Genomic DNA, 27,353 nt, shown 5'->3' with positions numbered 1-27,353 from the left:
ATCTACAGGTGCTCTTCACCTGTAGATTCTAAGTTAAATACAATTGCTGGTCTATAAACACCCTTTTGGTCACATTAAAATAAAGTTATTGTTTATATAATCAAAAATCAAAAAATGATAATCATATTTTCTTTTTTAATTTTATTTTATATATATCAAATGATGTTAGATTATATAATAAATGTACTAGACGGTATTATATAATTATCTGAGAAGTTCAAATAATAGATTCAAATAATAAAATTATCGTTTTCTTTTTTATAAATTTGATTATAAATTAATTATTAATCGAGTAATCGATATTATTATATATTTGAATTCTCCAACGTTAGAGTTATTTAAAGATATAAAGAAAAATGTATTTTATAAATTATTTCAAAAATTAAATAAAAACTAAATAAATTTGATGTGTTTGCTGTTACGACGGCTTCTGGCCTCGTATCATATGACCACGTACGAAGTCATGTGATCCCTTCGATCCCTTTACCGAAGGGATCGAAGGGATCGAAGGGACCGAAGGAACGATAGGCATGAAGGTCTATATAATCAAGATGGATTTCCTTTATATAGAGCTTTGTGCTCAAGATCAATCATTTATTATACTCTACTATTAGTTACGAATTGTATATCATTATTGTCATTACTTAAGTCTCTGCTTGACGCCTAGTTATAAACCACTTCGAGAGCCTAGAGCACTTCCACGTGATCTAGACGGCAAACCTCGTAACATTTGCCTATTCTGGTCTGTAGTTCACTCAAATAACAAGATATCAACTCGGTATTTTAATCCCTTATTGCATATCCGAGAGACTTGGATTTGTCCCGAGCGGGATTGAGATATCTCAAATACTTATTGGCTAAATCCTCGGAGGAAGCCTCAGGAAGGTCTATTGTAATGGTTGGCGAGATGAAATCTTCGGATATCCTTAGGTAAGGTTATTTATTTAACAATATAAAGTTATATCGAGGGCCAAAAATAATGAATAGTGTCATTCAATGGACTCGTATATTTTGTTTTCCCACTGGAAAACTCGGTTGATTCACTAGTTTATGTTGATTCTGTGTATTTTAGTGCCAACCGCTTTTGAAGGTATCGTGAAGTCTGTGGAGACAAACGTGTCCCACTTATTAAGGTTAAGCACGGTACTAGGATGCAAATCAATCCTGGAGATTTTGTAAGATTATGACTTGACAACAGATTTCTAACTTCATGTGAGTTTGTAGGAACACAATGTGTTACATATCGAGGTGATTGCTGATGGTTCCCGAGTTCCACTACAGCTCAGAGCAACAATAGCATTGTGACGTCTCTCAAACTTCATAAAATCTTCTCAAAATGGACAATCAAACTCTGTCATCTCCCGGAGCTGACTCCGATATCGATGACCATATTTGGCTTTTCAATAAGTTCACCCCCTTCATTACGACGGTTCTAGTAATCTTTACCCTGGCTTGGGTAGTTAGATTTGTTCAATATAGAAAATCATACATAGAATATGTAGATATAAACCTTTCCTTCAATTTACATGTGCTGATCAACTTGACAGGCATCAGGGATACCTTGCCCGCCTTTCAGTATCATACTAGGCACGTTGAAATCGATGGGTGATCAATATGCTCATGCACCCATGACCGCACATCCTCATGGAATTATGACCATGATATACAACAAATACAACTTAAAGGATATGTTCATACTGGACAATTGGCCATTCTTTCGATGGAGACAAATCATCATTTGTGATCCAGTATGTTCATATGTATCTTTCATCATAAATCAAATCCGACCAATTTATCAGAGCATAACTGATATCCTATAGAATCTCGCAGCACAATGCACGCAGAACTATTCACTCCCGAAATCACCTGTCGCAGAACAATATGTTGGGCATATTACTGGGAAAAGAAGTATCCTACTTACTGACGGTTTGGAATGGAAGAAGAATCGGGCATTATTTAATCCTGGATTTGCTCTCGCTCACCTAACAACACTTATCCCAAGTATTGTTGATGAGTCGGACATTTTTCGTAATGTTTTAGGGAAGCTTGCGGACTCTGGAGAGGTTCATCCAGTAGAAGAAGCGGCTGCATTTGCGACGATTGATATCATGGGCCATGTTGTTCTGGATATCAGTCTAAATTCCCAAACTACAGAGAATGAATTAGTCGAATATTTTCGACAATCTATTTCCTGGACACCGAAAATTGTGGCGACGAATCCGCTGGTGAATTTCAATCCATTAGGTCCGATTATGCGAAAGTATTATGAACGGAAAATGGATGGCTATCTCGATAAGGTTTTAGATGCTCGATTTGCAGAGAAGGAAGGAAATGCCTCGAAGAGTAAGAAAAAGCCTGTTATTGATGTTGCTCTGGATGAGTATATTCTTCAGCAAGAGGAGGACAATATCGCATTGGATGATAGAGGATTGGATCAAACGTTCAAGCAAGTGTCGATCGATCAAATGAAAACATTTCTCTTTGCTGGCCACGACACAACTTCAAGTACCATCGCATACACATATCATCTCCTAGGGGAGAATCCCAAATGTTTAGCTAAAGCACGCGACGAATTGGATAGAGTATTTGGAAAAGATCTTGCAAAAACTGGAGATATGATCAAGGAAAATCCCAGCATCGTGAACCAGTTACCATACGTGTATAGTTGTATCAAGGAAACCCTTAGGAGATACCCACCAGCAGACACAGCACGACACGGAGATGATCTCACACTCAACTATGAAGGCAAACAATATCCCACTAAGGATTTCTTGGTAATGGTCTGCGTTCATACCATACATCACCGCGAGGATCTTTTTCCTTCCCCTTACGAATTCATTCCCGAACGATTTATGCCTGCCCCGGATAACTTTCAAGAAATCCCGAAGAATGCTTGGCGACCGTTTGAAAAAGGATCCCGAGATTGTATTGGACAAGAACTTGCTCTTCTCGAAATGAAGATTATCATGGCGATGACATTGAGAGAATTCGATATAAGATCTGATTATGAGACATGGGATCGAAATCTTGGGAGAAAAGAACCTGGTGGTACTCTGAATGGTACACGTGGGATGTTCGGTGAGAGGTTTTCATTTGGAAGAATGGTGATGGTTTAATATAATTTTCGCTAACAAAATATTAGGAGATCGTGCTTATCAAGAATTAATTGCAAGTGCTAAGCCTTCTGATGGGATGCCGGCGAGGATCGAGAGAAGGACGCATAATTAATTTGATCTTATTATTACGAGTTGCAAGATCGGATGAATCGTGTTCAGCATGATTCCATGAGCCTGTTTTGGACGCAGAATGGTGAGAGTAACAGATGGAAGTGTTACATTACGACTATTCTTTCCGATTTTTGAACATTCTCTCCCTTTCCCGTCATAATACTCTAGCAAAACTTGGGTGGAGGAAATTTTATCATATAACAGAACGTTTAAGAATATGTATCTCCAGGTTACCAAAACTTCCCTTGTATCCTTATTCTTCCCCCCCCAGCAAAATATCCTGATAAAATCGACATTGATGTTCCAGACCCATGAACCCATGCGAAGTGGTGCTGGAAATTCCGACGACCTCGCTAGACCCATGCTCAAACCCCCCTTGTTTCAACTTCGTCTCAAGCCATGTCTTCAGATTAAAGATGAAAAAAAATAGGCGATGTTGATATGCAGGGGTTTTCGATAAATTTATAATTAATCTGAACTTAAAACACTTAAGCTTACAATCTATTTGATTGCTTGTTTCCCCAGATTTAAGTGATTGGTCTGTATGTTTTGCAGAATGGACCACTTTAGGTGACCCCTTCTCATACTCTAGGACTAGGGAGGGTACCGTTATAAAGTTTTTGCTGGACAGGCCGGAGAGGCGTGAGATGTTTGGGGATGGGGGAAGTGAGACTCGAGTGTCTTCATCTGATGTCTGGAATGATTCAAAATGACTCTTTTGTCAGCTTGTTGATCCAAAGGTAATCTCTTAAATATCGTGAGGACGGGAATCACCGGGGTTCCTCACGGTTTTGGGTTAATGTCATTGATTTGAATGAGGCCTTTTTCATCTGAAGTTTGTGTCAACCCTGGTTTTTCGTCCTATCTCCTGGAGCCCTTACTATCATCAACTAATACACAGCGCAGTCCATACAGCAAGCTTAACCGCCGCCAAGTATGATCTCCCATCAGCATGCAAAATCTACATCGTGGAATATCATCTCAAAGTTCGTGGGGGTTGAGTTTCTCACTTTCTTCGTGTATAAGAACATGATGTTTTTCTCCTCCTGATGATTCTTTTCCCATCATCATCATCCACTCGATCTTTCTTCCACTCCACAGTTTGATTTTACTGTCTTTTCTTTCATTTGGTTCTGTGAACTAATCTCGTTCCTTAATATATTATCATTCTATACATTCATTAAATTTATCCTTCATTAGGCTGGTCCAATCTTTTAGCTTTTAAACAAACATCCTCATATAACCCTTTTTTCAACACTAATACCTGTTGTTAGATCAATCAACCTTTACTAATCAATATGTTCTCAAAAACTATCCTCATCTCTTTGCTGGTGGCTCTAGTAGAAGCTCGGTATGTTCATCCTTAGAAACTGTTGAATCCTACACATGTGCTAACCCTCCACCCCTAGTTTCGGCCAAGAACAAGGAAACGGAGCAATCGCCGCCATCACCGCCTTGAGTGACTTCGGCAACCCAGGAGCCGCAGCAACCCTCGGAGGACAATCCATCCAATTCCTCCTCGGCGCCGCCAACCCCTGCGGAAAACTAACCCAAGCCGACACCATCGTCGCCCAACTCGGCAACAACTCCCAAGTGATTTCCGCAGCTCGTGGTCTCGTCGCCGCCGAACAAAATTTCAACCCTTTCGTTGTTTCTGTCCCGAATATTTGTTCCGATCCCACTTTACCCACTACGGCTGCTCTACGCGGTGTAGTTCCACTTATTGATCCGTCTGTTGTGGGAAGCGAAACGGAAAATGCAAATAGTGCAAAGAGTACCACGACGCCTTTTGCGGCTGATGGTCTTAGTGTTGCCGATGTGATGGTTGCGCAGGGTTTCTCGAATTTTACTACTACGGATGCGGCGGGGAATAAGGGAACTCTATCTGGTTTGTCGGCTGCGGCGGGAAGTGTATCAGCCTCGGGTTCTACGCCCAGTGCTCCTTCATCAGGCGTTTCTAGTGTGGCTGTAGCTGCTGTAGCTGCGGCTTCAAGTGGAATTGCTTGTGGAGGTACTACTCTCATCACTGTTACAATGGCTGCTTCATCCGCCACCGCAGCATCCACATCCATAAGCAGCTCCTCTTCGAGCTCAACCACCTCCACAAACGACAATACCACCGTCCAAGCCTCCAGCATATCCGGCCTCTCATTCGGCCTGTGCGTCCCCACCATGAAATTCGAAGCCGGACTAAACGGCCGCAAAGACACAGAATTTACCTTCCAAGCCATTGATCCCCTGGTCAATAAAGGACAACAAGAAGCACTTAATCCTAACATCATCACGAATCGTATCTGTGATCAGCTGACTAATGTGTGTAATGCGAATGAGGCTGCGAAGACGGCGTGTGCGCAGGCTAAGGCGATGATTAGTGCTGCTGGGACGAAGGATGTGAGTACGGCGAATGCGTGGAATACTGCGCTTGGGTTTGAGGGCGCCGATACGAATCCAGATGGGGCGCCGAAGGCGGGACTTGTTGGTCACTCTTGAGGAGTTTGTAGTTTGGATGTGGGATGTGTATTGGGTGGGTGGATGTTGGATTGAGGGTTTGTGGTGGGAGGGAGAGGAGATGAATGTGAGGAGACATTGGAGATGGGAAGGAAGGAAGGTTATGAAATGAGGAAATGAATTGTTACGAGGTTTGCCGTCTAGATCACGTGGAAGTGCTCTAGGCTCTCGAGGTGGTTTATAACTAGGCGTCAAGCAGGGACTTAAAGTAATGGCAATAATGCAATTCGTAACTAATAGTAGAGTATACTAAATGATTGATCTTGAGCACGAAGCTCTATACAAAGGAAATCCATCTTGATTATATAGACCTTCATGCCTATGGCTAGTCAGGACCGCGCAGCGGTCCTGGACAGCCAGCGTTCCTCAGCGGTCCATAACGTGACTTAATCACGTTACTTTAGTTTAGTCATGTGACGCGGTGTGGAAGATAGCCGTCGTAACATAAAAAACAATTTTTAATATCATTTTCTTATATATTATTGAATTAAAATTGAAGTTATCATTGTTATCTATTATATTTCAATGTAATTTGTTTTTAGTTTTTTTCTCAGTTTTTGGAAAACTTAACAATGGAGAAAAGTAAACTATTTTTGGAACACTGATAGGAAGTTCAAATTCTGGGGTTTGAGAACTGTGTAAAAGTTTAACTACATAGCATCTATAAAACCAGAACAAGCCTAGAGTCGGTAATTTTCTAGTGATTTGAAAATAGATGATCAAGCGAATGAAAACAACACAAGTCTGAAGGAGACTGCTGAAAAACAGGCTTCAAGTCACTTACAACTAATCAATAGTAATAAAATATCAAGGGAAAGAGGATTATATTAATATATATCCCCTCTTGATATATAACAGATCACGATCTATGTAGTTTGATTGCTGAATCACAAGTTATTTAAGACCATCTAGTTTTCAAGCGTAGTGATGACGTAATTAAGTAGCTACTAGATCTCTTGATATTGTTTAAGTAGTCATTAGTAGGTATTGATTAAAAGAAAAATATAAAGCATTTTAAAGATTGGATTATATACCTCATTCTATTCCATATACAACAAAAGATAAATCCTTCATATTAAACTTACAATTATAGAATATAATATTGAATATTTTAAAATAATAAATATAATAACAAAGGCCTTGCACACTGATCTCCTTTCTTTAGAAATACAATAAACAACGAATATTACCTCCAGAACAGGTCATAATATACGCTCCTGATCGAGCTAGTTCGTAAGTAGGTGCTAAAAATGAGGATGAGTGGGAATTATAATACGATGGTTGGGAGACAGGAGTTTATAAACTTCCTCAGATGTGCAACAAGAAGATTAATTATAAGTTAAATCATTAGATATAATTGTAAGCTTTTTAAAGCTAATTTAGGATTAATAATGGAAAATCGGGAGTATATATAATATTTCCTCTTTTCCTTTTCTAAATATGCAACAAATAATACATTTACTTCATTACTTTCAGTAAGGATAGTATTATAAGCTACCAGGCACTATAACAACAAGTTTAACATCCTCAACCCTCACAACATATATACAAAACACAATCTACAACACAGCACAACACAGCACAACATAAGACAATAAATCAAAGTAAATTATAATATATCATTGAATCTTTCTCTATACCATTCCCCTTTCCAATTCCGCCACCACATTGATCAAAATCAACGTTGCCGCGAACCTAATCCCAGGCGCAGCCGCAGCTTCAGCCAGCCGCTTCATAATATCCCTCCCATTCCCTTCCTTTCCTTCCCTCCCCCATCTGTCTATCGAATATAGAAATATCGAATTAAGACAATCATTAAACAACATAGTAGATATGATACACATAATCATATGAATAAAAAGCAAACCCCAACGCCCAAGTTCCCTTTACCATGGGATTTTTAACATATGGTCCTGTAGATTCTCTTCCAGCGAGGCCATGCCGCCTTCTCAAGACGATCTTGTTCGATCAAAGCCGGGGTATCCAAATCTCTCTTTCCTGTCGTCAAATCCATATCTGCTGCCTTCATGAAAGGAGTTTTGTAGTAGATCTTGTATGGGATGTAGAACAACAAGACAACTGGAGCGGCTAGATAAGCCAAGAAGAAGCTTTGAGCAACTCCTGATGGGGAAAGTGATGCGTAACCAATTGGCCAGATAGCCGTCCAGAATTGCGCAATCAACACAAGAACATTGAGACTGAGACCGACCCAGGAACCGATAACTCCAACTTGGGATGTAAAAGCTAGCTCATCAAGGGTGTGTCCTTGTGCTTTCCAGGCGGCACGGAATCGAATGTGTGCGAGACAGATAGATCCCCATGTGAATAGGGATGAGAGACCGGAAAGGGAGTACAGCCAGTTAAGAGCGGTAGCAGCAGTGGTTTGACCACCAGCTACGACGTAGCAGAGAAGACCAATAACTGATGAGAAGATGATAGCCAAAAGGGGACGTCCTTTACGATCAATGTAAGCAAGGAATCTTGGAGCTTGACCTTGTTCTGCAAGAGCCGCAAGAGTACGCGAAGAACCGTAGATAGAAGAGTTTCCGACGGAGAGAACGGAGATAAGAACAACAACGTTCATGATGGAGGGAAGAACAGAAATTCTAGCATTGTTGATGGCAATGACGAATGGGGAGGCTTTAGCATCAGTAGAACTGGATCCCAAGAGTCGCTTATCTCCGTATGGTACAAGAACGCTGACTAAGGTCAAGGCAACCATGTAGAAGAGACAGATACGCCAGAAAACCTGTTTGATAGCTGTTGGGAGGGTTTTGCGTGGGTTTGCAGTTTCAGCTGCTGCCAAACCGACAAGCTCAGTACCAGCGAAAGAGAAAGCAGCTGTGACGAATACAGAGCAAAGACCCTTGAAGCCGTTGTGGAAAGCACCAGAAGCAATTTGCATGGGACTTCCGTCAGCATTCTGATTTGCGATATTGGAGTAACCAGCATAGTCAGGGTCAACGGTATTGGGATACCAATAACGAGCTCCAATGTATTTTCCTCCTCCAACTTCTCCTCCACAGTTGAGGACGATACCGAGAATAATGAATCCGATAACTGCAGCAACCTTGATGATTGAGAAGACAAACTCAGCCTCCCCATAACCTTTTACACCAAAGAAGTTAATTGCAACAATAACCACGAAGAAAATCGTAACCCAAGCAGCTGAATTAGTATCAGCTGCACCTGGCCAATACGCTAGCGTGATTGAAGCAGCGACAATCTCAAGAGGTAAGACGACAAGCCATTGAATAGCGTAATTCCATCCCATTGCGAAACCCCAAGCAGGATCGATGAAGCGAGTAGAGTATGCGGAGAAGGAACCAGAGACAGGGAAAACGACAGCCATTTCTCCCAAAGCGTGTACAGTACAGAACAACATTATACCAATGATACCATAAGCGATGATTAAAGAAGCGGGACCACCATTTGAAAGAGCAGCTCCAGATGTGACGAAGAGACCAGTACCTATTACATCATAATTAGTATTTATTACATTTATCATTGTAAATTGTCTTTTGCGAGCAAAAAGAGACATGACATACCAATAGAGCCACCAATTGCAATCATTTGCAAGTGACGAGGTTTTAATTCTCTAGCCAAACCAGAATTGGCAGTAGCTTCAGCAGCAGCCCTGTGATCGAAACCCGAAACAGGCGCTTCATGTCCATCAAGACCCCGTTGAGCTGGTTTCGTAACAGCAGCATTAGGGTCTCTTTTGAAACTGTCGACAAACCTCGTTGTCCAAGGCGCGCGTGTATCTTGCATGTAAGCCTCCTGGCTAACGCTATCGGCACGGCTGGCCCGAGTTTGACCCTTTTCGGGATCGTGGGATTTAGAGTCCTCCATGACGAAAGCCGAGAGACTTAAGTGTGTCGAGAGCTGTTTATTGTTGATGTAGAGGTATCAATAATTAAACAGAAAAGTAAATGCGACTCGAAAGAAGAATATGGCTCAACAACTCGAGTGCCCGACTCAAATAAACCTCTCGAGGTATTTCGTAGGTATTAAGGTGCGTGAAGAAAAAGAGGAGAAAAAGAGAGGAGGGAAGTGCAGGTCTATATTAGTTTTCTGGAAACCCCATCTCAATGATCATCATGAGTTATACCTAGATGAGAAAGCATGCAGACCGGCTAGGCTTCCCAAAAAGTACATCCACTCACAGCTTTCCCATAACATCTCCATAATCCATTGATCTCCAGACATGACAGATGTACCTAATTTGTGTGGTCTTGTCAAAAATGATCCACTTCACTTTCTTAGCAACCCAGACTAAAACATTAGCTATCTCTCCTATTTTACTTGTCAAGGAAGGTATCTTTACTCTTTCTCATCTCTCTCTTGTCTTTCGACAGGATTTCCCGCACATTGGTGGTCATGGAATATTCATGACACAATGACATCTCTAAAATTGACTAAGATCTACCTCCACATTTTGCCACGTCGAATCAGAATCAGAAAACAATCCAGGATTAGACCGCGAAAGGATTTAATTAATGCATCATGCGAAGGCTTGGGAAGCTGGGAGGGTTTAAATGTGGGTATGGAGAAGAGGCCGCGTGAAATTCGGATATTAGTGCTTAGCTGATAGAGATAAGAGTGGCTGGATTTCAAATAAGTTGACCGATTGGTTGGAATGAGAAATATCATGTGATTAGCTCCGAAGGTATATTTGTCCCCGCATGCAGGAGATCAGGGTTAGCAATATCAGGGTGAAGAGATCAACAACGTTGAAGGCGTTCGTGGGCGTTGATGTGGTGCTGGAGGCGTTCCCCAAGGCGTGCAATGAGGGTTAATCAAGGGAGGTTACATCCGATGCAGCCGAAAGGAATGAGTACTCTTCGAAAACCTTCTATGCAGACAAGAAGGTTTCACCAACGTCATATATAGACACATACATACTTAAACTCTGTAGCATCAACAAACAGAGTCAGTCCAGATCGATAAACCACTCATCAGGCTAAATTCGTCACTGAGAGCTTATAAGTTCATCCCAAAACCACCTTCCCAAGCAAAACTAATGGGACAAGATTCGTCTCGGCCTCCAATCCAGACTTTTAGAAGTCCGACTAGGTAGTAGGCACAAATAAACTTCCCCACAAATCTACTACTGTAACTCAATACTCGTAAGTGCTGCCAAAAAGTATAAAACTCCGAACGCTAAATTGGTATTAAGAGAGAAAAAGAAATCTTGAATATAGAACAATTTGATCAATAAGGATAGGTACTCCCTAATATTCAGATTCTTACACTTTATCGCCATACGAATACCTCATAAGCTACTCTCAAATCAACATTCTACACTCCAAAGGAACTAACCCACATGACAACTTAACGCTCACAAGACCTACACCAGCAAAAATAGTCAGTCTCTAAACTATTCGAAGGCTCGTGCTCAAAAAATCAGGATTCATCAGGCACCAACTCCGTAAGTAACACACCAACCAAGTGACTAAGATCAGCCATCCCAATCAAACCTCCACCATTATCTCTAGTGGAACCCTCCTCCCTGCAAACAACCGTGCTGACCCGACTCAAACTCGTATCCACCCAAGCTACCCAACGGGCCAAACTCTGATAACAGAAGAGGGAAAAAGAAAAAAAGAAATGGATCTACCCAGCCAGCATTGCACCAACATTTTGTGATACGATGGGTTGATAGAGCATAATAGATAGGCATAATAAAATTGATCGGTTTCGCCGAATTTACGTGGGTAGTGTTGGATCATTGGATTAGTATTTGAGCCAGCGGCCGAAAAGATTCAAAAAGAAAATATTTTTTGTCAATACCAATTCTCATCGCCTAACGACACCTCGAAATTCGTACCCCTTCATTTTCGCTTCTGATTGGTATACTTGCAGTATTACATATCGGTGTTCTATCCATAGTGCTCTAAAGTTTAATTTTGACATCTTGAATGATTGATTGAGGTACTTGGCGAATAATGCGAATTTCTTTTTTTGATATCGATTTTCTACATGAACATGTTATTCAGACATCTTTCACTTATTAGCTAATTAATTAGAAATCTTCATGTTGAAACCAATATTGACATTATCGTGACTTATCACTTGTAAGGTATGCAAACCAATCCAACATCTCCAACGAATTCACATTCTATTTGAGTGAATTAACATGTACTCTGTACTCTACGGAATATGCGGTTCTCAACTCCGTACCTCCAACAAGTGGAGCAAGCATCTATCTTCCCATCTTACCGCGTCCGCATCGGTGTTCAAACCCATAAATACACACGTACAAAATCCCACGCTATACCAAACCTCCTCACCAACTGATAAGACACCGAGCGACAACAATCAAGCACACGCAAATTAGTCTCACCACAACAAAGAAGCCGACGAATCCACGGGAGATTACCACTGCATAACGCCTCAGCCGCACCACAACGCCTCCTGCCGTCTTCATTTCACATTTCCGTGTTCCTGCCGTATGCAAGTCATAAAGTAGGTAGGTAATTAATGTAAGTAAGTTCTTCCAAAGTATAAAAATTCCGTAGATATGCCTATAGATACGTGTTAATTCAATTGTTCAATCTGCGCCTTATCCGAAGCCTCCCGAAATGACTGATAAGGATTTGGGTTAGTGTGGGCATTTTACCGTTGTGGTGGTAAATTATGGGCGGGGAAGGGGTTGACTTATCCACGTTTCCTCCGTATGGTTTTAATTTCAAGCGAGTGGGCTGAGTTGAGTGGTGGAAAGAAAATTGGAATTTGATTCAATATCGGGGGGATATCCAATATTGGAAATCCGCACCTTTTATCTTATCTCTGTTATGACCAGTATACTCGTAATTCGTAGCGAATTCAAGTCACGGACCTGTATCCAGCCCCAAATCATGAATGATACAACTCCCTAAACGCACCTCCCTCCCTCTGCATCAGCTCCGCAAATGTTCCAGTCTCCACGACCTCTCCTTTCCCCAACAAAACAATTCGATCAAAATCCGCTATCGTATCTAATCGATGCGCAACTGCAAGAATAGTACATCCCTCGAAAACCTCCCTGATAATCCTCTGCATTAATTTATCCGTTTCGCTATCCACACTACTTGTAGCCTCATCCAACACAATAATCCTGCCTCCTCTTAAAATAGCTCTCGCAAGACAAAACAATTGCCTTTGACCATGTGAGAAGAATTCAGCGTCTAGCTGAGCTTCTAATCCCCCTTTAGAGGAAATCAGAGACCAGAGTTGTACTTTTTCAAGCGGCGGAGATAATTTTTGTGTCGGGGTGAAGATGGTAAGGGTCGGCGTTAATACGGATAGTGCTGCGTAGAAAAAAGGGATCTTGAGGAATAGCGTTTAAGCGTGCTCGAACAGTTTGTCGGGGTAGTGTACTAATATCTACACCATCAACGAGAATGGAACTCCCGGGATGAAGTTCTAACATGCGGAACAGAGCGGCGATGAGAGAACTCTTGCCGCTTCCACTCCTACCACAGATTCCTATCTTTTCGCCTGGTCTGATAGAGAGGTTGAGATTGTGGATTACGGGGACGGAAATCGGTGTATAAGATGCTTTTACATTTCTGATCTCAATGGCGCCAAAGGCTGGCCAGTTCTCTGGCACAGATTCGATTTCTGATGGTAAGTTCTCGCTCACAGTTGTGGCAGAGAAGTTCTTGAGACGAGAGACCGCTCCGACGGCGGTTTCCATGTTTGTCCAGTTTTTGATGATTTGAGCAAGTGCTTCATTGAATGTCGTGACATTTAAGAGCGCGAGACCGACGTAGCCTGGGCTGATATTGGTGCGGAGTTTCACAATGAGTATCATGAGGATTACTGCAAGAGCCGTCACGAGAAGATCAAGGACAAGACCTAGCCAACGTTGAATACAAAAGAGAAGGTAGTATGGTTTTTGAGATGCGTCCAACAAGGTGAGATTCTGCTCACGGAATGTCTCAGTCCAGCCGAAAGCCCGGATGGTGGTTAAACCGCTCAGGGTTTCAATGAAGTGAGAGTATAGAGGAGATTTTGCTTCAAGATCCAAGAGACGTATTTGACGGGATGTCCTGAGATAGAATTTTTGTAGTACTGTTTAAGAGTTAGTAGTTATCGATACATGAAACATGTGCGTTATTTACCCCAGACTGCTAGACTGACAACCGGAATAGTTGCGGCAAAGTATCCGGCGGATAGAGACATTAGAATAGCTCCCATTATTGCTTGACATATAGACGAGGTTAGATCAACCATTGCATATGGCAGATCTGCATCAAGTATAGACATATCTTGACTGAATCTGAATTTAGTGTCAGTAAGAAATCGAAAATACAAGGCAAATACCCCCTCTACCTACCTATTTGTAGTCGTCCCAGTATCTGTGGCTGTGAAGAAAGAAAGAGGTGCCCCGATCACGGAATCCAATAGTCTTTGGTGAAGGACTTTTGCACTTTTTGGCATCATATATAATGCCAACTGGCAAACACCTGCCACGAATCCGATCAGGGCAACGCCAGATAACATCCCGTATATCCCTAACCAGTATGGATTTGCTTCATTACCTTCAACAGCTACAGCTCTTGTCCAATACGTCAAAGCAAATTCTGGTAATTTGGACGCTGCTCCAAATACAAAGACAAAAACAAAGAACAGTCCTGTTGGAATCCAACCAATGGAGGCAAAGTAATAGCTGTAAACTGAAAAATCACCAGTTTGTCGATTGAGATCCGCTACCTCATTCACGAGATCGTCGCTCTCGACAGCTGCAAAAGGATTTTGCTTCATGGCCAACTCGTCCGTATTAGCTTCTCTGACATCATCTACCTCTGATTTATGTCGAGTAGCTAGATTCTTCACATATCCGCTACTAGCCTTCAGAAGATCAAAGGTACCTTGTTCGATGATTTTACCCGATTGATCCATTGCGATGATATAGTCTGAATATACCAACCTATGAACAGCATGAGTTGCAAGAAGAACAGTGGTACCCATTTCTTGGAAGAGTCCTTGTTTTCCGAAAAGCCTTTTAAATACTTGATCTTCCGTTTCAGAATCAAGTCCAGAGAATACATCATCAAGAATGATGAACTCATTTTTGGCGTAAACGGCTCTCGCAAGTGCTAGTCGTTGTTTTTGACCGCCACTTAGAGAAATACCTCCACTTCCTACGCGAGTAGCTACATTTATGTCAGTGTAAACATTCATGTATACCTTTTAAGCCATGAGATAAGACACAGAAGTGTAAGGCCACATGACTCTTATCGAGTTCAAGTAGGATATTGAAAATCATAATATCTAAAAAAAAATCATTAGACAAGGACTTCTTACCACTTTTATTAGGCAATATAGAAATGTCCTGCTCCAAAGCACAAGCTCGAACAACCTGATCATACCAAGGCGAATCGAATGTTGATGGGCCGAGAATATTATCCATTATAGTGCCATTCTGAATCCATGGACTTTGCTCAACGTATGCCGTTTTCGAGGTTTTAGTATAAATGAACCCTTTCGACGAGGGAGTTTCACCAAGTAATCCTTTGAGTAAGGTACTTTTTCCGCAGCCTACTGGACCAATGATAAAAAATGATTGAGAGCATGGCAAGGTAAAGCTAAAATCAACTATCACGGCGGAAGCATCCTGACTCCAAGCGAAACTAGCATTTTGCGCTGTGATCATGGCTGAAGGAGTTACTTTGGGTGATATATCATGTAGCTCAATGCCCTGGCTTGCATTAGTAGTAGTGGCCGATGCCTGATATCTTGCCAATGGCAAACGATGATCTTTCCGTTCATCCGATAACATGAAAGATTGGATTCTCTCAAAACAAGCTACAGCAGCATTGAGTTCGGGTATGGTCCTCACCAATGTATTCATTGGCTCTGCCAAAAGAGCAATTAGTGATAGCGATGTGTATGCTGTCGAGGTACTCAATGTTCGGCCTGTAAGTTTGGCTGAGATTACAAACACTGTGAATGTGACTAAAGGCGCCATAATACCGGTGCAATTTGCTAAATATCAATTTAGATAGGTGTTCCAACGACTGACGTAGGAGGGTATACCTAAGAAAACACGACCACATAGAAGTCTTCGAAACAATTTAGACAGAGATACTTCTTTCGCACGAAGATGTTGAACCATGGTTGTGAGGATGTCCGTAAACCCGAGTACCTTCACAGCCTGTATAGTATTTTAGCAAATTGCATATAAACTTTGTTGGGAGAATTACCTTCATTGACCCTAAAATTGAAGCTGTGACATCGATACGGGTTTGAATACCCCTAATCCAAATCTTTTGTGCATTACCCATCCACTTTGCCATGGTAAGAATGCCTGCCGTGCAGAGCAAGGCAACGGAGCAAGGAGCCAAGAAAGCTAAACCAAGTTGTCGATAGAGCAAGTACATCGCTACGAATAATTCTGTAGGTACCGCCCAAAGCTCGTGTATATATGTGAAGCCTTGACAAATTGCGCCTGTGATAGAAATGAGCAATTTCCACATAAGGGTAAAACAATATATTACCTGTATCATTCGCCATCAAGGTAACAGCAACCGATTCGTCAAGAGCGGTAATGCTCAAATCAACAGTTTTAGCATATATCAAACTTACCAAAGAACCGCGTACCGCCGTGTTAAAACGATAAGCCATGTGGTAATAGGTTCCGCTTGAAACAGCTAAACCTAGAAAGACAATACCAAATGCGCCAGTCAAAGCCCATCCTATACTATCAGGCTGACTCTCATCGTTTGCAAAACCAACGGTTCTCTCTAGTAAGAAAGGTTGGGCATATTTGAAACCAATCATACAAATTCGGGGTAATATGCCGAAAGAAAATACCCGTCTTGTGGCTCTTATGGTTGACCAGAGCAAAGAATGCGATCGATTATGGTCGCACCTATCCCATGCGGTTTGTGCTCGTGAATATAGGTATTTCGAGCTCATTTCCTCATTAATAGGATACAAATCTTCATTTCTTATGACCCGCTGGAACCCCGTTGTCATAAGAGTGTTTAACCACCAAAAGAAGCTGCGACTATATATACCACTAGTATTTTCCGGTGATATGTGTCGATATCTGTCAATTAAAATATGACGCTTTTCTATTGCCTCGGCGATAATGACCATAACCTTGACACCAAGAGTACTCGTGAAGACTGCAGCAATCGAAGTATTCGCGTTATCTAACCATAGTGTCCTTGCCCTTGCTATATCGAAAGGTAGCGTAAGCAAAAGCCAGGCATTGATAAGAGCAGAGGGCTTGACGGAGTGTACATGCTCAAGGTGTGATAAAGCAAGTAGGCCGAGGGCATCTACAAGTAAAAGAGCGGCAGCAGGTACTGTTGCTCGTGTCTTCAAGGTTGACTGTGTAGTATTCATGACCAGATAAATCGTCTGCATGATTGTGAAAACACCTAAGAATAGCTACGGTAAAATTAGTCTGATTCCAAAGACTTTTGAATAGCATAGCCATACCAATTTATTGCTATGCAAAAAGCTCGAATTGACTTTTCGAGGTTGGCCTCGAAGCATCCATATCCGAATTGGCAATAAGAGAAGTAGAGTGACGGATGGTACAATTGAAAAGATAACATCTTCGAACAATGGAGTGAAGTCAAATCTCAAGGGTTCGGCCGGACCAAAGTCATTGATGGGGAGATCAAGACTTGAAGTATTAGTCGACATGATTTCGATTTCGATTTTGAACTGTTAATCAATATTCAGTTCAAAATGGAGGTTTTGAAGAATGATATATAAACAAGGGCTTATCCATAGTCCAGGAATGTCAGTGAGATAGTAAGCACTATCCCAGTTCCGTGATAAAAAATCACATCATCCTTGAAATTATGATAACAGCACATAATGTTTGGATGTTGGTTTAAAGCTAACTGTTGCCTAGATAGAATTAATATACCTAGTATATCTAGATGTGCAAGGTGAGGCACTATATATATATATACACCTAGGTATATATAGATATTGCCACTCTCCTATTGGAGATGGAGAATCTAGATATCAAATCGTCGTCACCAGACGCGTGTTATTGCCAAGAAAGAATGTTAAAAGACGCGCAGACATATCAAAGAGACTCAATTTGTCAAGAAATTCTATATCTAGACACTAGTGCAGGAACCAAACGATTCGATGCAAAAAGTATCATCTCTCTCTCCCAGTCTAGAACTAGGCAACTGAGGGGCATTTTCATTGAGTTTCACTGAGTGAGTAAGTAACCAGCTCAGCATTCAGAGTTTGATAGATCCAAATAGCCGATCCTATTAATACTAATCGATTATCTTTGAAGGGCTGATGAATATTGAAAAAACTGATCTGTTGGGATGAAATAGAAAAGCTAAGATTAACCTTACATAATCATTCATGAGATGAGGTAATTCTTTAGTGTTCGGACATAGGGCTTACTTACTATCTACCCCGCCATTTTGACCCCACCCCGCAGTGGACCTTTCTCCGATAACAACCACTTATCATCATAATCATCATCATTCATCAACATCATCCTTCAGAACAAACACAAATCTAAAAGCAATAATCAACCATAAATCATAGATAAATACAACAACATGGGAAGTATCAGAGAAGCCAGCCACGCCGGCTCATGGTATACATCCAACCCCTCCACACTATCCACTCAACTCGATGAATGGTTATCCCAAGTCCCCTCCTCAATCGACGATACAAAAATACCCATTCCAGGTGCCCGAGTAATAATCGCACCGTAAGTTCTCCTTTCCCCCCAAAAGAAATCCATTCTAACCATCACCATCAAAGACACGCAGGATATTCGTACTCCGGACCCGCCGCAGCCTGGGCCTACAAATCTCTCGATCTCTCCTCCGCCAAACGAATATTTCTTCTAGGTCCATCACACGCATGGTATCTATCGGAATGTGCGTTATCCAAACACTCTACATACGCTACACCACTTGGAGATCTGAGGATCGATCGAGCAACTGTTTCGGAACTAGCCCAAACGGGAGAATTCAAAACGATGAATAGCGATCAAGATGAAACAGAACATTCTCTCGAAATGCACCTTCCATACATTTACAAAATGCTCTCTTTGAATTTCGATTCTCCATCCGATTTTCCACCTCTAATCCCCATCTTGGTCGGAAACACCAATGCGTCTACCGAGAAAAAATTCGGCGCAATCTTAGCACCCTATCTCGCGGATGAAACCAGTGTCTTCATCGTGAGTTCCGATTTTTGTCACTGGGGTCCTCGATTCCAATATACATATTATCTGCCCTCCGATTCCTCCACAGATGCAAACGATACATCAACCGGGTACTCATTATCACGATGGGACAAATCCCCCACACAACCACCCATCCACGAAAGTATAGGAAAACTAGACAAATTATCCATGGAAGCGATATCCGGAGGAAAACATCAAGAATTCCTCAACAACCTAGAAGAAACAGGAAATACAGTTTGTGGACGCCATCCAATTGGTATCACCATGGCAGCGATTGAGAAATTAAAAGAAGACAAATTACTGCAAAGCGACAAGGGTAAATTTAAATTCGTGAGATATGAACGAAGTAATGAGGTAGTAAAGGTAGATGATGGATCCGTAAGTTATGCCAGTGCATACGCTGTACTTTAAATGCTTGGTTGTGTCTAGATCTAGATCTAGATCTATGTTTGTATCTGGGTACATAAGATGACGAATCTAATAATGAGCGATGATCATATATAATGACAGGCTGGAGTGGATGAAAGGGTCGGCGTTTACTTTTTAGGGAATGGGCATTGAGGAAATTTACGTGATTTACTACCTATTACCTAGTACTAGATAGACTTTCCCACCAGATCAAAATCAAAAGAAATCTAATAAAATAACCTATCCAATACAATATCTCTAGTTTGAACTCTACAGCAAAACTACTAGGTATATAGGTATTAAATGATCACTTAGATATCTTGTTGACCTCCTGGGATCTTGGCAGCATATGCATATATATTGCATGATGCATATAAGGAGCAAACAAAACTCAACTTTTAATTCATTCTTTCCTTTTTGGTATACTGTTTGTTTGCTTTCAATACTTTGATTTCAAAGCACTTTAATTCCGAAGGCTGAATACCTAACCCTATTCCTTCATTTTTTTTTGGATATATACTCGCAGCTTAACTGCTTAGCTAGAGAATCAATCAATTCAATCTGATGCTCTTTCTGGTCTCAAGAAACCCAATATATCTTCTTCCACGACACATCTTTCATAATCTACCAAGTGCCTAATTACAGCCTATGATAGATTAATAAATTCTTAAGATATCGAGATGTACCGATCGTATCGATTATTAATATATGTATGTATGTATTTTATCTAGGGTTACTCTAGGAGGGGGTTTCTATTCTAATGCTATTTACGTATGTACTTTTTGCTTTTTGTAGAAGAATCTCTTTCCTCTTTCTCTCTCTTTTCTTTCTTCTTCCCATCTCTCTATACCCATTCCATTTAATTTTTTCTGTTCTTCAATTTATGCCTTATGCCAATCCACCCCATCAAAGATCCCCATCCCCCTTCCCACCCCAACCCACCAATCCCCCCACGCCACCAACCACCCACCTCACCAACCCTAGTAATCCCCCCCAAAACCAACCACCCTTCCTATCCACCCCATCAATCTCCACAACCCCCTCCTCTCCGATCCAAACATTCTTCCCCTTGACCCACGTACCCAGTACCTTTAAATCCCTCAATCCCTCCACATTCACCTTCTCCTCCTTCTCCGCATCCCCATTCCCATCCATATCCATACCCATCAGATCCCTATCAACCACAATCCAATCCGCCCACATCCCTCCCTCTATCGCCCCAGTTTTATTTTCCAATTTCCAACCCCAAGCCGCATTACGCGTAAAACCATGAATAGCCTGTTTAATCGAGAGACTTTCATCCGGATACCAACCTTTTGGTCCCGAGGGTGACGTACCAGTTTTGGGATTGAGACGGGTTACTGCGGCGTAGATACCATGAAAGGGATTTGGAGGTTCGACTGGGAAATCAGAGCCGAGAACTGGACCGGGGTATGATGAAGTATTATTGTTGTTGTGGGAAAGGGGGAAGAATGAACGCATGCGATAGGCGGAGTTTGAGAGACGCTTTTCTCCTAGACGGGATAGTGCGTATGCCATGTCGGATGTAGCATGTGTGGGCTGAATGCTGGGAAGAATTCCCATTTTTGCAATGCGTATTTGATCATCTGGATGCTGAGGTTTTTGTTAGGAAAATAAAGAGATGATTGTAGATGTGCTGTGGGAACTTTACTATGATTTGAGCATGCTCAATTCTCAGTCTTCTTTCTTCATTGCATCCATGACAATTAGATCCTAGAACAGCTTCAAATGCATTGATAGCAGCTCTATTAGCTCGGTCACCAATAGCATGGATATTTATCTGATAGTCCCAATGGTAAAACTTGACGAATTAGCAAACTCAATATGTAAAAGCAAAGACAGCGGTCAAATACCTTTTTAACAACTTCCGTTAATTCAGTCTCATTGATCAACATCATTCCACTAGTCTCAGGTTTATCCGAGTATGGTTCCAACAATGCCGCTCCCCAAGAACCTAAAGCTCCATCTGCAAAAAGTTTGATTCCTCCAAACAACAGCATATCACCTCCACCAGAACCATCCCTCATAACTTTCACAGTTCGTAAATCTTGATGACAAAAAGCATTTCTCTCTTCACATTCCGCCATGACTCGAATTCTAACACTGAGCTCATCCCTTCTAGCCAAATCTTGCAAGATTTTCACATCTTCCATTCGCATACCTGCGTCACTCATGGCCGTGATACCTACTTTATTTAACTCCCCCATTGCAGTTTTGAGCCAGCCGACTTTTTGAGGTATATCCGGTTTTGGTGCGAGAGGATAGATAAAATTATCCATTGCATTATCGCAAAAGACACCAGGTCCAGGATTGGTAATGATTTCTCCACCAGGAGGAGCTTCAGGAAGCGGATCTGAAAGAAGAGAGAGGACTTTTTCTGAAGTCCATACACAATGAATATCAACTCTATCGAGCATAATATATAGATCCTTTAATTCTGGATCTTCAGAAAGTTGTTTCTATAAATTCCATCAGCATAATCTTTCACATCACGGAAACAATAAGATAAAGATGAATGGATACATACAGCCGTGGGCATCACACCCCCAAAATGAGCTTGATCCCATCCCACCCCTCTAATCCACTTGTCCCTCTCCCCATATCCCTCCCCCTGATGTCTACCCAACCACTCCTTAATCCTCCACCTCACATCCTCCACACTAACCGCATCATACAAACCAACACTCTCCAACATCTCCCCATACTGCAAAATATGACCATGAGACTCAATAATACCGGGCAACACAAATCCATTCAACCAAGTAATTTTCTCAGCATATTCTCCGCTGGGCACATCCTCTAGTACCTGAGTAATCTGATCGATTCTCGTGCGGAAACATTTAGGATTGGGGAATGAAGAAGAGAGTGTGGTAATTGTATATGGTTCGCGTACACAGTAGAGCGTAGATGAGGTCCAGGTATCGTAGAGGGAATGGAGATTGGCGGTTATGAAAAGGATGAAGTATCCTAAGATGAAGAAAGCGAGTGGATGCATCCTAGCCGACCTCTACCTGACAGATGAGGATACTGTCAGTGGAAGAATGGAGTAGAGAGGGTTGTTTTTCTTTTTATGATATTTGCATGCATGCGTTTGTTTGAATTTCAAGTAAACTTTGAAAGGATAAGGATTGTTTTTATGTTGTGTGATGATATTAATATGTTGTGATACATTGGGTTGGATTGGCTTGGATTGATTTGAATAAATAAATTAAATTAGGTTTTCGTACCCAGAAATCTATTTTCCCTCCTTCCGATATGGATGATAATGAAGTCATACATATTTGATATACTTTATTAAAAAGAGTAGTAGCGACTGGAAGGTGGGATGACATGTGATTGTCTCAAAATGAATTATCCCCAACAGGTAATTTAAGAATAAAAAATAATCCCACCACAGAAGTTCACACAAACAATCAAATAATAAATAGCACACATAACAAATCTACCATCTAACCCGTAGAATCTACGATATCTTCATTATATATCCATCTACCTACCTACAACGCAGGAAATAAAGTCAACGCTACAACCGCGTTTTTTTCTACGACGTTAACAAACCGCTTAAAAAATCATCCTAAAAACGCCGAGCTAATAGCATGCATTATCCCATTCATAAAAAGCATTTCTTCACTGCTCATGCATATCTTTTCCTCATCTCTCATCTTTCATCATCATGACCCATAACATCTTGCTCTAAATCATAATCTAAGATCTCAAAAACGTCTTAAAAACCTCTGACTCTGTACAATCCGTCCAGGGATATCCAATCTCCTGCAAAAATCTTTCGAGATCTTTAACCTCATCATCAGGACATACGATACCCGTTAAGACCTTCCCAATATCACTACCCGCATTACGGTATTGGAAAAGACTGATGTTATATCTCGGTCTCAATGTTGTGAGGAATTTCTCGAGCGCACCGGGTCTTTCTGGGAAATTAAACATGTAGAGTCGTTCATTTGGTACTCCTGAGCGACCACCAACTAGGTAGCGAATGTGTGATTTAGCAAGTTCATCTCCCGATAGATCCATGGGACTCATTCCGCCTGATGAGATGCGAGAAAGGAGAGATTGGAGCTCTTCATCTCTTTGAGATGCTGGTGAGGTGAGGGAGATGCCAATGAGTACATTAGCAACGGTATCTGTGGCATATCGATATGAAAATTCGGTGACGGCATGTGGCATAACTGCCTTGATGAGTTCAGAGAAGGCTCCAGGAGTTTCGGGAATGCTGACACTGAGAAGAGCTTCTTTGCGTTCTCCAAGAGCAGCACGTTCAGCCACAAATCGAAGACGATCAAAATTCATATTTGCTCCAGAAGCGATGGCTACCAGGTTTCTTGACGTGTCTGGGGATGGATTGGCCGCAACATATTTCTTAAGTCCTGCCAAGGCAAGAGCTCCAGCTGGTTCGACAATAGATCTTGTGTCTTCGAAAACATCTTTGATAGCCGCGCAAGTTTCATCCGTGGTAACTTGAATAACATCATCAATGACCTCTTGACAAATTCTGAAAGTTTCCTCTCCCACATTCTTAACCGCAGCACCATCTGCAAATAATCCCACTTCCTTCAATGCCACTCGTTTTCCAGCTGCAAGCGATTGCACCATAGCATTCGCATCATAAGTCTCGACACCAATAATCTTCACATGTGGAGCAATGCGCTTGACATAAACACCAATACCCGCGATCAACCCACCACCACCCACACAGCAGAAAATAGCCTCCAACTTATGAATATTCGTTTGTCTCAGAAGTTCCATACCAATGGTACCCTGACCCGCAATAACATAAGGATCATCAAACGGAGGAATATTCGTCAAACCATGCAATTTCTCCAACCTCCCACACTCCTCCTTCGCGGCATCGAAATCCTGACCATGCAACACCACCGAGCCACCCAGTCGCGTAACATTAAGATGTTTAATACTAGGTGTCCCTTCCGGCATCACAATCGTAGCAGGCATCTTGAGTTTCCTCGCCGAATACGCAACACCCTGCGCATGATTTCCAGCCGAACAAGCAACGACACCTTTCCAGCTAATCTTCGGATCTAAATGTGCCATTTTATTATACGCGCCTCTCAATTTAAAACTAAACACCGGTTGCAGATCTTCCCGTTTTAACAAAACGTTGCATTCTAAACGATTACTGAGATTGACGGCTGGAGTAAGAGGAGTCTCTTTGACGACTTCATAGACTCGCGAAGTGAGGATAAGTCGCAGATACTGTATTCAATTAATTGATTAACTAGCTATCCTATCGTTGTAAATAATCAAATTTGACTGAATGAATACACTTACATCAGGATAACCATTTGGCAGGATAAATTCCTGCGGAACGACGCTCCTGACTTTCGATTTGGGACTTTCGCATGGCGGGGATGGATTGGTTGTATATTCTGTCAAGGAAAAGGAATTGAGCGTGGGTGTTCGAGGACGAGATGAGGATGAGGATATCTCTCCATTTGTTAGTACGACACCGTTCTCCATATCTGAAAATATTGTATGGATTTATTTTACAATTGAGTGTTTTATTGATATTTATAAAGATTTCATCGAGTTGAGTCATAAATTTTGGAGCTGTTTCGTTTACTTTCATTTACTTTGCTTTCGCGAATTTCGATATCGGAGCCTCCTTTCTTTACAATGAAATTTTTGCAGGGATCTGTGAATGCCGATGATATCACGACCACCAGACCAGTGGACCTAGAATTTGATTCGATCAATTTTGGAGGGGCAAAGCAAAGCAAAGCAAAGCATTGAATTGAATTGAATTGAAATTGAATAAAGCTTTATTAGACATCAACAAATTCACCATAATTCAACATCATCTGAGGTTCCTGATACTTTTGGCTGATAGCGACGAGGAAGGAAAGATCAATCATTTAATAAAAATGCCGAGCAATACTCCTTTACCGTCGTCTTTCGATGGCGATACGTATGTAACATTTCTATACTACGCTTTTATTTATTGATAGCCGTAGCTAATGAGTGGGATGGATAGTGATTTCTATGAAGAAAATCGCTGGCAGAAATTAACGCGTCGGTTGAAAGAAGAACCTCTCATTCCCCTAGGTAAATCCACCCACACACTCACACTTTCCCCTTCCCCTCCCTCACTTCACCATCCATCCACCCAAAAGCTCACCCACCCACTCACCCACCCACCAGGCTGTATCCTCACCACCCTCGCCCTAGTCGGCGCAACCCGCTCCATCCGCGCCGGCGACCACAACCGCACGCAACGCATGTTCCGTGCACGTATCTACGCACAAGGATTCACACTGTTAGCCATGGTAGCAGGATCCATGTACTGGGACTCGGATCGCAAGAAGCGCAAGGAATTTGAAGGGGTATTAGCGGAACAGAAAGCGAAAGAGAAGAATGAGGCGTGGATTAAAGAGTTAGAGGCGAGAGATGAGGAGGAGAAGGAAATGAGGAGGATGAGGGATGAGAGGAGGAGGAGGGCGGAGGGAAAATCGGCTGCTTCGGGTTTGGTGGTGGATGCTGCGAATGCGGGTGCGGAGGAGGGGGAAAAGACGAAGAATGGAATCGTGGATCAGATGAAGGGTATGGTGTGGGGGAAGAAGTGAGGGAGTCGTGGTACTTGGTTGCTAAAATTGGATGTATAAGGTGGAGTATAGCACTGAGATCTGGTGTTCGGTATTAATTGGTGGTTATGGGAGATTGTGTAATATTCAAGGTAAAGGGAAATGTACAAACTCCATTCATTCATCAATATTTTGCTACGGGCTTGGCTATGGGACAATCATATAGCAAAAGTGTAATATTCTTCATATCCAAAATATCTGGATTGCAAGTTAGTATTTGTATGAAGATTCCAACATCCCGCAAGATTATGCCTCCCAAGAGCTTGATTTCCGCGCCATACATGCTGTAATTGTCCCAAATCCATCAATGCCCAACTATCTCCAAAACTCCGAGCTTATATTATCAATTCATAGAACCTCCACTCCTGTTCCCCCCAATCAGTCCCGCCATTTCCAGTAACGCTCTATCAGCTTCAATATCACCCGACCCAAGATTGATTTTCCTCCTAGCCTCCGCTTCTCTTTCTTCCCAAGCCCACATCTCCTTTTGCTTTTGAGCTTCAGCATCACCTCCACATCCCCAAACTTCTAAACTTTCGATTTCGAAACGATCTTGGAAGTCACTGCGTCGAGTTTCACTGTTATGAAATGCTCCTCCACCAGATGTATAGTTGTGTGTAAAGACACCAAACTCAAAAGATGAATCCAGATACAGTGATACAGCGCCGAGATTCACATGAGTTGAGAGTCCAGCCGTTTGTTTCGTTTTGGGATGCGGACATCCAAACGATAAACATGGATGGGCGGATGGAGGCTTGGAAAATGCCACATAGTCCCTATTAATTACTGAGGCGTGGAAGACTTCATGAACAGGTTCGAGCTGGAAAAGAAGTGTATCGGTGTCTCCAAAACACTCTTTGTGAGTTTGCTTCCAAGGCTGGGAAAGATAAACTCCAAAAACAACTCTTGATGATTTGCCACCGTTGGGAAATCTTTTGGGTGGTAATGTGTCTGCAAAATTTCTTTCCTGGCCACCGGCGGGAATATCTTCAATTCTGTTTCCGGCCACCAAGAGGATAGTTGGGGCACGCCAGTTAAACACTCTCGTTTCGAAGGAACCCATAGAAAATCCTGCATCACCACCAGAATAAAGTAGTCGGAGACGACGGAAGAGAGATTCCCCAGGAAGGAAAAAGGAGAGTTGCGAGAGGACGTTTAGATCCAGAATCTCACCTATTTGCGGAAGAAGAGGCTGATCAATTTCAGCATTTAAGGGTGTTAAAGGTGGCGCTTCAGATGAATCTTTTCGCTTTGTAAAGTCAATGTTCTTGGAGAACAGAAAATGCTCAAAAGAGGGTTGAAGCCATTAAAAATAAAGGTAGGGAATAGGGTATCCACAGTGTTGAATTGATGTATTTAACGGCCGGGGAATTTTTCCACGTTTACAAAAGCTGG

At 41.8% G+C, this 27,353-nt stretch overlaps 10 protein-coding genes across 10 annotated transcripts; 4 read left to right on the top strand and 6 right to left on the bottom strand.

Annotated features, from left to right (window-relative positions):
• Window positions 1-1,601: 1,601 nt before the first annotated feature.
• On the top strand, window positions 1,602-3,228 carry SS1G_13116 (hypothetical protein; the record flags this gene model as incomplete). The annotated part of the gene is made up of 3 exons (XM_001585973.1): window positions 1,602-1,748; window positions 1,821-3,078; window positions 3,143-3,228. 3 exons carry the CDS (start codon window positions 1,602-1,604, stop codon window positions 3,226-3,228), a joined length of 1,491 nt encoding a protein of 496 aa, XP_001586023.1.
• A 1,297-nt stretch (window positions 3,229-4,525) lies between these two features.
• Window positions 4,526-5,717, top strand: SS1G_13115 (hypothetical protein; the record flags this gene model as incomplete). The annotated part of the gene is made up of 2 exons (XM_001585972.1): window positions 4,526-4,578; window positions 4,637-5,717. The coding sequence occupies 2 exons, from the start codon at window positions 4,526-4,528 to the stop codon at window positions 5,715-5,717; spliced, it is 1,134 nt and encodes a 377-aa protein (XP_001586022.1).
• A 1,918-nt stretch (window positions 5,718-7,635) lies between these two features.
• Window positions 7,636-9,587, bottom strand: SS1G_13114 (hypothetical protein; the record flags this gene model as incomplete). Its single annotated transcript, XM_001585971.1, has 2 exons — window positions 7,636-9,206; window positions 9,284-9,587. 2 exons carry the CDS (start codon window positions 9,585-9,587, stop codon window positions 7,636-7,638), a joined length of 1,875 nt encoding a protein of 624 aa, XP_001586021.1.
• A 310-nt stretch (window positions 9,588-9,897) lies between these two features.
• On the bottom strand, window positions 9,898-10,117 carry SS1G_13113 (predicted protein; the record flags this gene model as incomplete). The annotated part of the gene is made up of 2 exons (XM_001585970.1): window positions 9,898-10,010; window positions 10,063-10,117. The coding sequence occupies 2 exons, from the start codon at window positions 10,115-10,117 to the stop codon at window positions 9,898-9,900; spliced, it is 168 nt and encodes a 55-aa protein (XP_001586020.1).
• A 2,183-nt stretch (window positions 10,118-12,300) lies between these two features.
• On the bottom strand, window positions 12,301-17,099 carry SS1G_13112 (hypothetical protein; the record flags this gene model as incomplete). The annotated part of the gene is made up of 10 exons (XM_001585969.1): window positions 12,301-12,323; window positions 12,623-12,916; window positions 13,020-13,793; window positions 13,844-13,995; window positions 14,059-14,878; window positions 15,030-15,710; window positions 15,825-15,879; window positions 15,929-16,173; window positions 16,223-16,420; window positions 16,745-17,099. 10 exons carry the CDS (start codon window positions 17,097-17,099, stop codon window positions 12,301-12,303), a joined length of 3,597 nt encoding a protein of 1,198 aa, XP_001586019.1.
• Window positions 17,100-18,277: 1,178 nt separating this feature from the next.
• On the top strand, window positions 18,278-19,630 carry SS1G_13111 (hypothetical protein; the record flags this gene model as incomplete). Its single annotated transcript, XM_001585968.1, has 3 exons — window positions 18,278-18,432; window positions 18,486-19,293; window positions 19,586-19,630. The coding sequence occupies 3 exons, from the start codon at window positions 18,278-18,280 to the stop codon at window positions 19,628-19,630; spliced, it is 1,008 nt and encodes a 335-aa protein (XP_001586018.1).
• A 599-nt stretch (window positions 19,631-20,229) lies between these two features.
• Window positions 20,230-22,339, bottom strand: SS1G_13110 (hypothetical protein; the record flags this gene model as incomplete). Its single annotated transcript, XM_001585967.1, has 3 exons — window positions 20,230-20,937; window positions 21,198-21,803; window positions 21,872-22,339. 3 exons carry the CDS (start codon window positions 22,337-22,339, stop codon window positions 20,230-20,232), a joined length of 1,782 nt encoding a protein of 593 aa, XP_001586017.1.
• A 710-nt stretch (window positions 22,340-23,049) lies between these two features.
• On the bottom strand, window positions 23,050-24,411 carry SS1G_13109 (hypothetical protein; the record flags this gene model as incomplete). The annotated part of the gene is made up of 1 exon (XM_001585966.1): window positions 23,050-24,411. One exon carries the CDS (start codon window positions 24,409-24,411, stop codon window positions 23,050-23,052), a length of 1,362 nt encoding a protein of 453 aa, XP_001586016.1.
• Window positions 24,412-25,241: 830 nt separating this feature from the next.
• On the top strand, window positions 25,242-25,940 carry SS1G_13108 (hypothetical protein; the record flags this gene model as incomplete). Its single annotated transcript, XM_001585965.1, has 2 exons — window positions 25,242-25,285; window positions 25,352-25,940. 2 exons carry the CDS (start codon window positions 25,242-25,244, stop codon window positions 25,938-25,940), a joined length of 633 nt encoding a protein of 210 aa, XP_001586015.1.
• A 361-nt stretch (window positions 25,941-26,301) lies between these two features.
• SS1G_13107 (hypothetical protein) lies at window positions 26,302-27,021 on the bottom strand (the record flags this gene model as incomplete). Its single annotated transcript, XM_001585964.1, has 1 exon — window positions 26,302-27,021. One exon carries the CDS (start codon window positions 27,019-27,021, stop codon window positions 26,302-26,304), a length of 720 nt encoding a protein of 239 aa, XP_001586014.1.
• Between the last annotated feature and the right edge of the window lie 332 nt (window positions 27,022-27,353).

Source organism: Sclerotinia sclerotiorum, genomic scaffold (assembly GCF_000146945.2).
Source record: "Sclerotinia sclerotiorum 1980 UF-70 scaffold_23 genomic scaffold, whole genome shotgun sequence".
Lineage (NCBI taxonomy): Eukaryota > Fungi > Ascomycota > Leotiomycetes > Helotiales > Sclerotiniaceae > Sclerotinia > Sclerotinia sclerotiorum.
The sequence above is the reverse complement of the archived record's forward strand: the minus strand, read 5'-3'. Positions and strand labels throughout refer to the sequence as shown.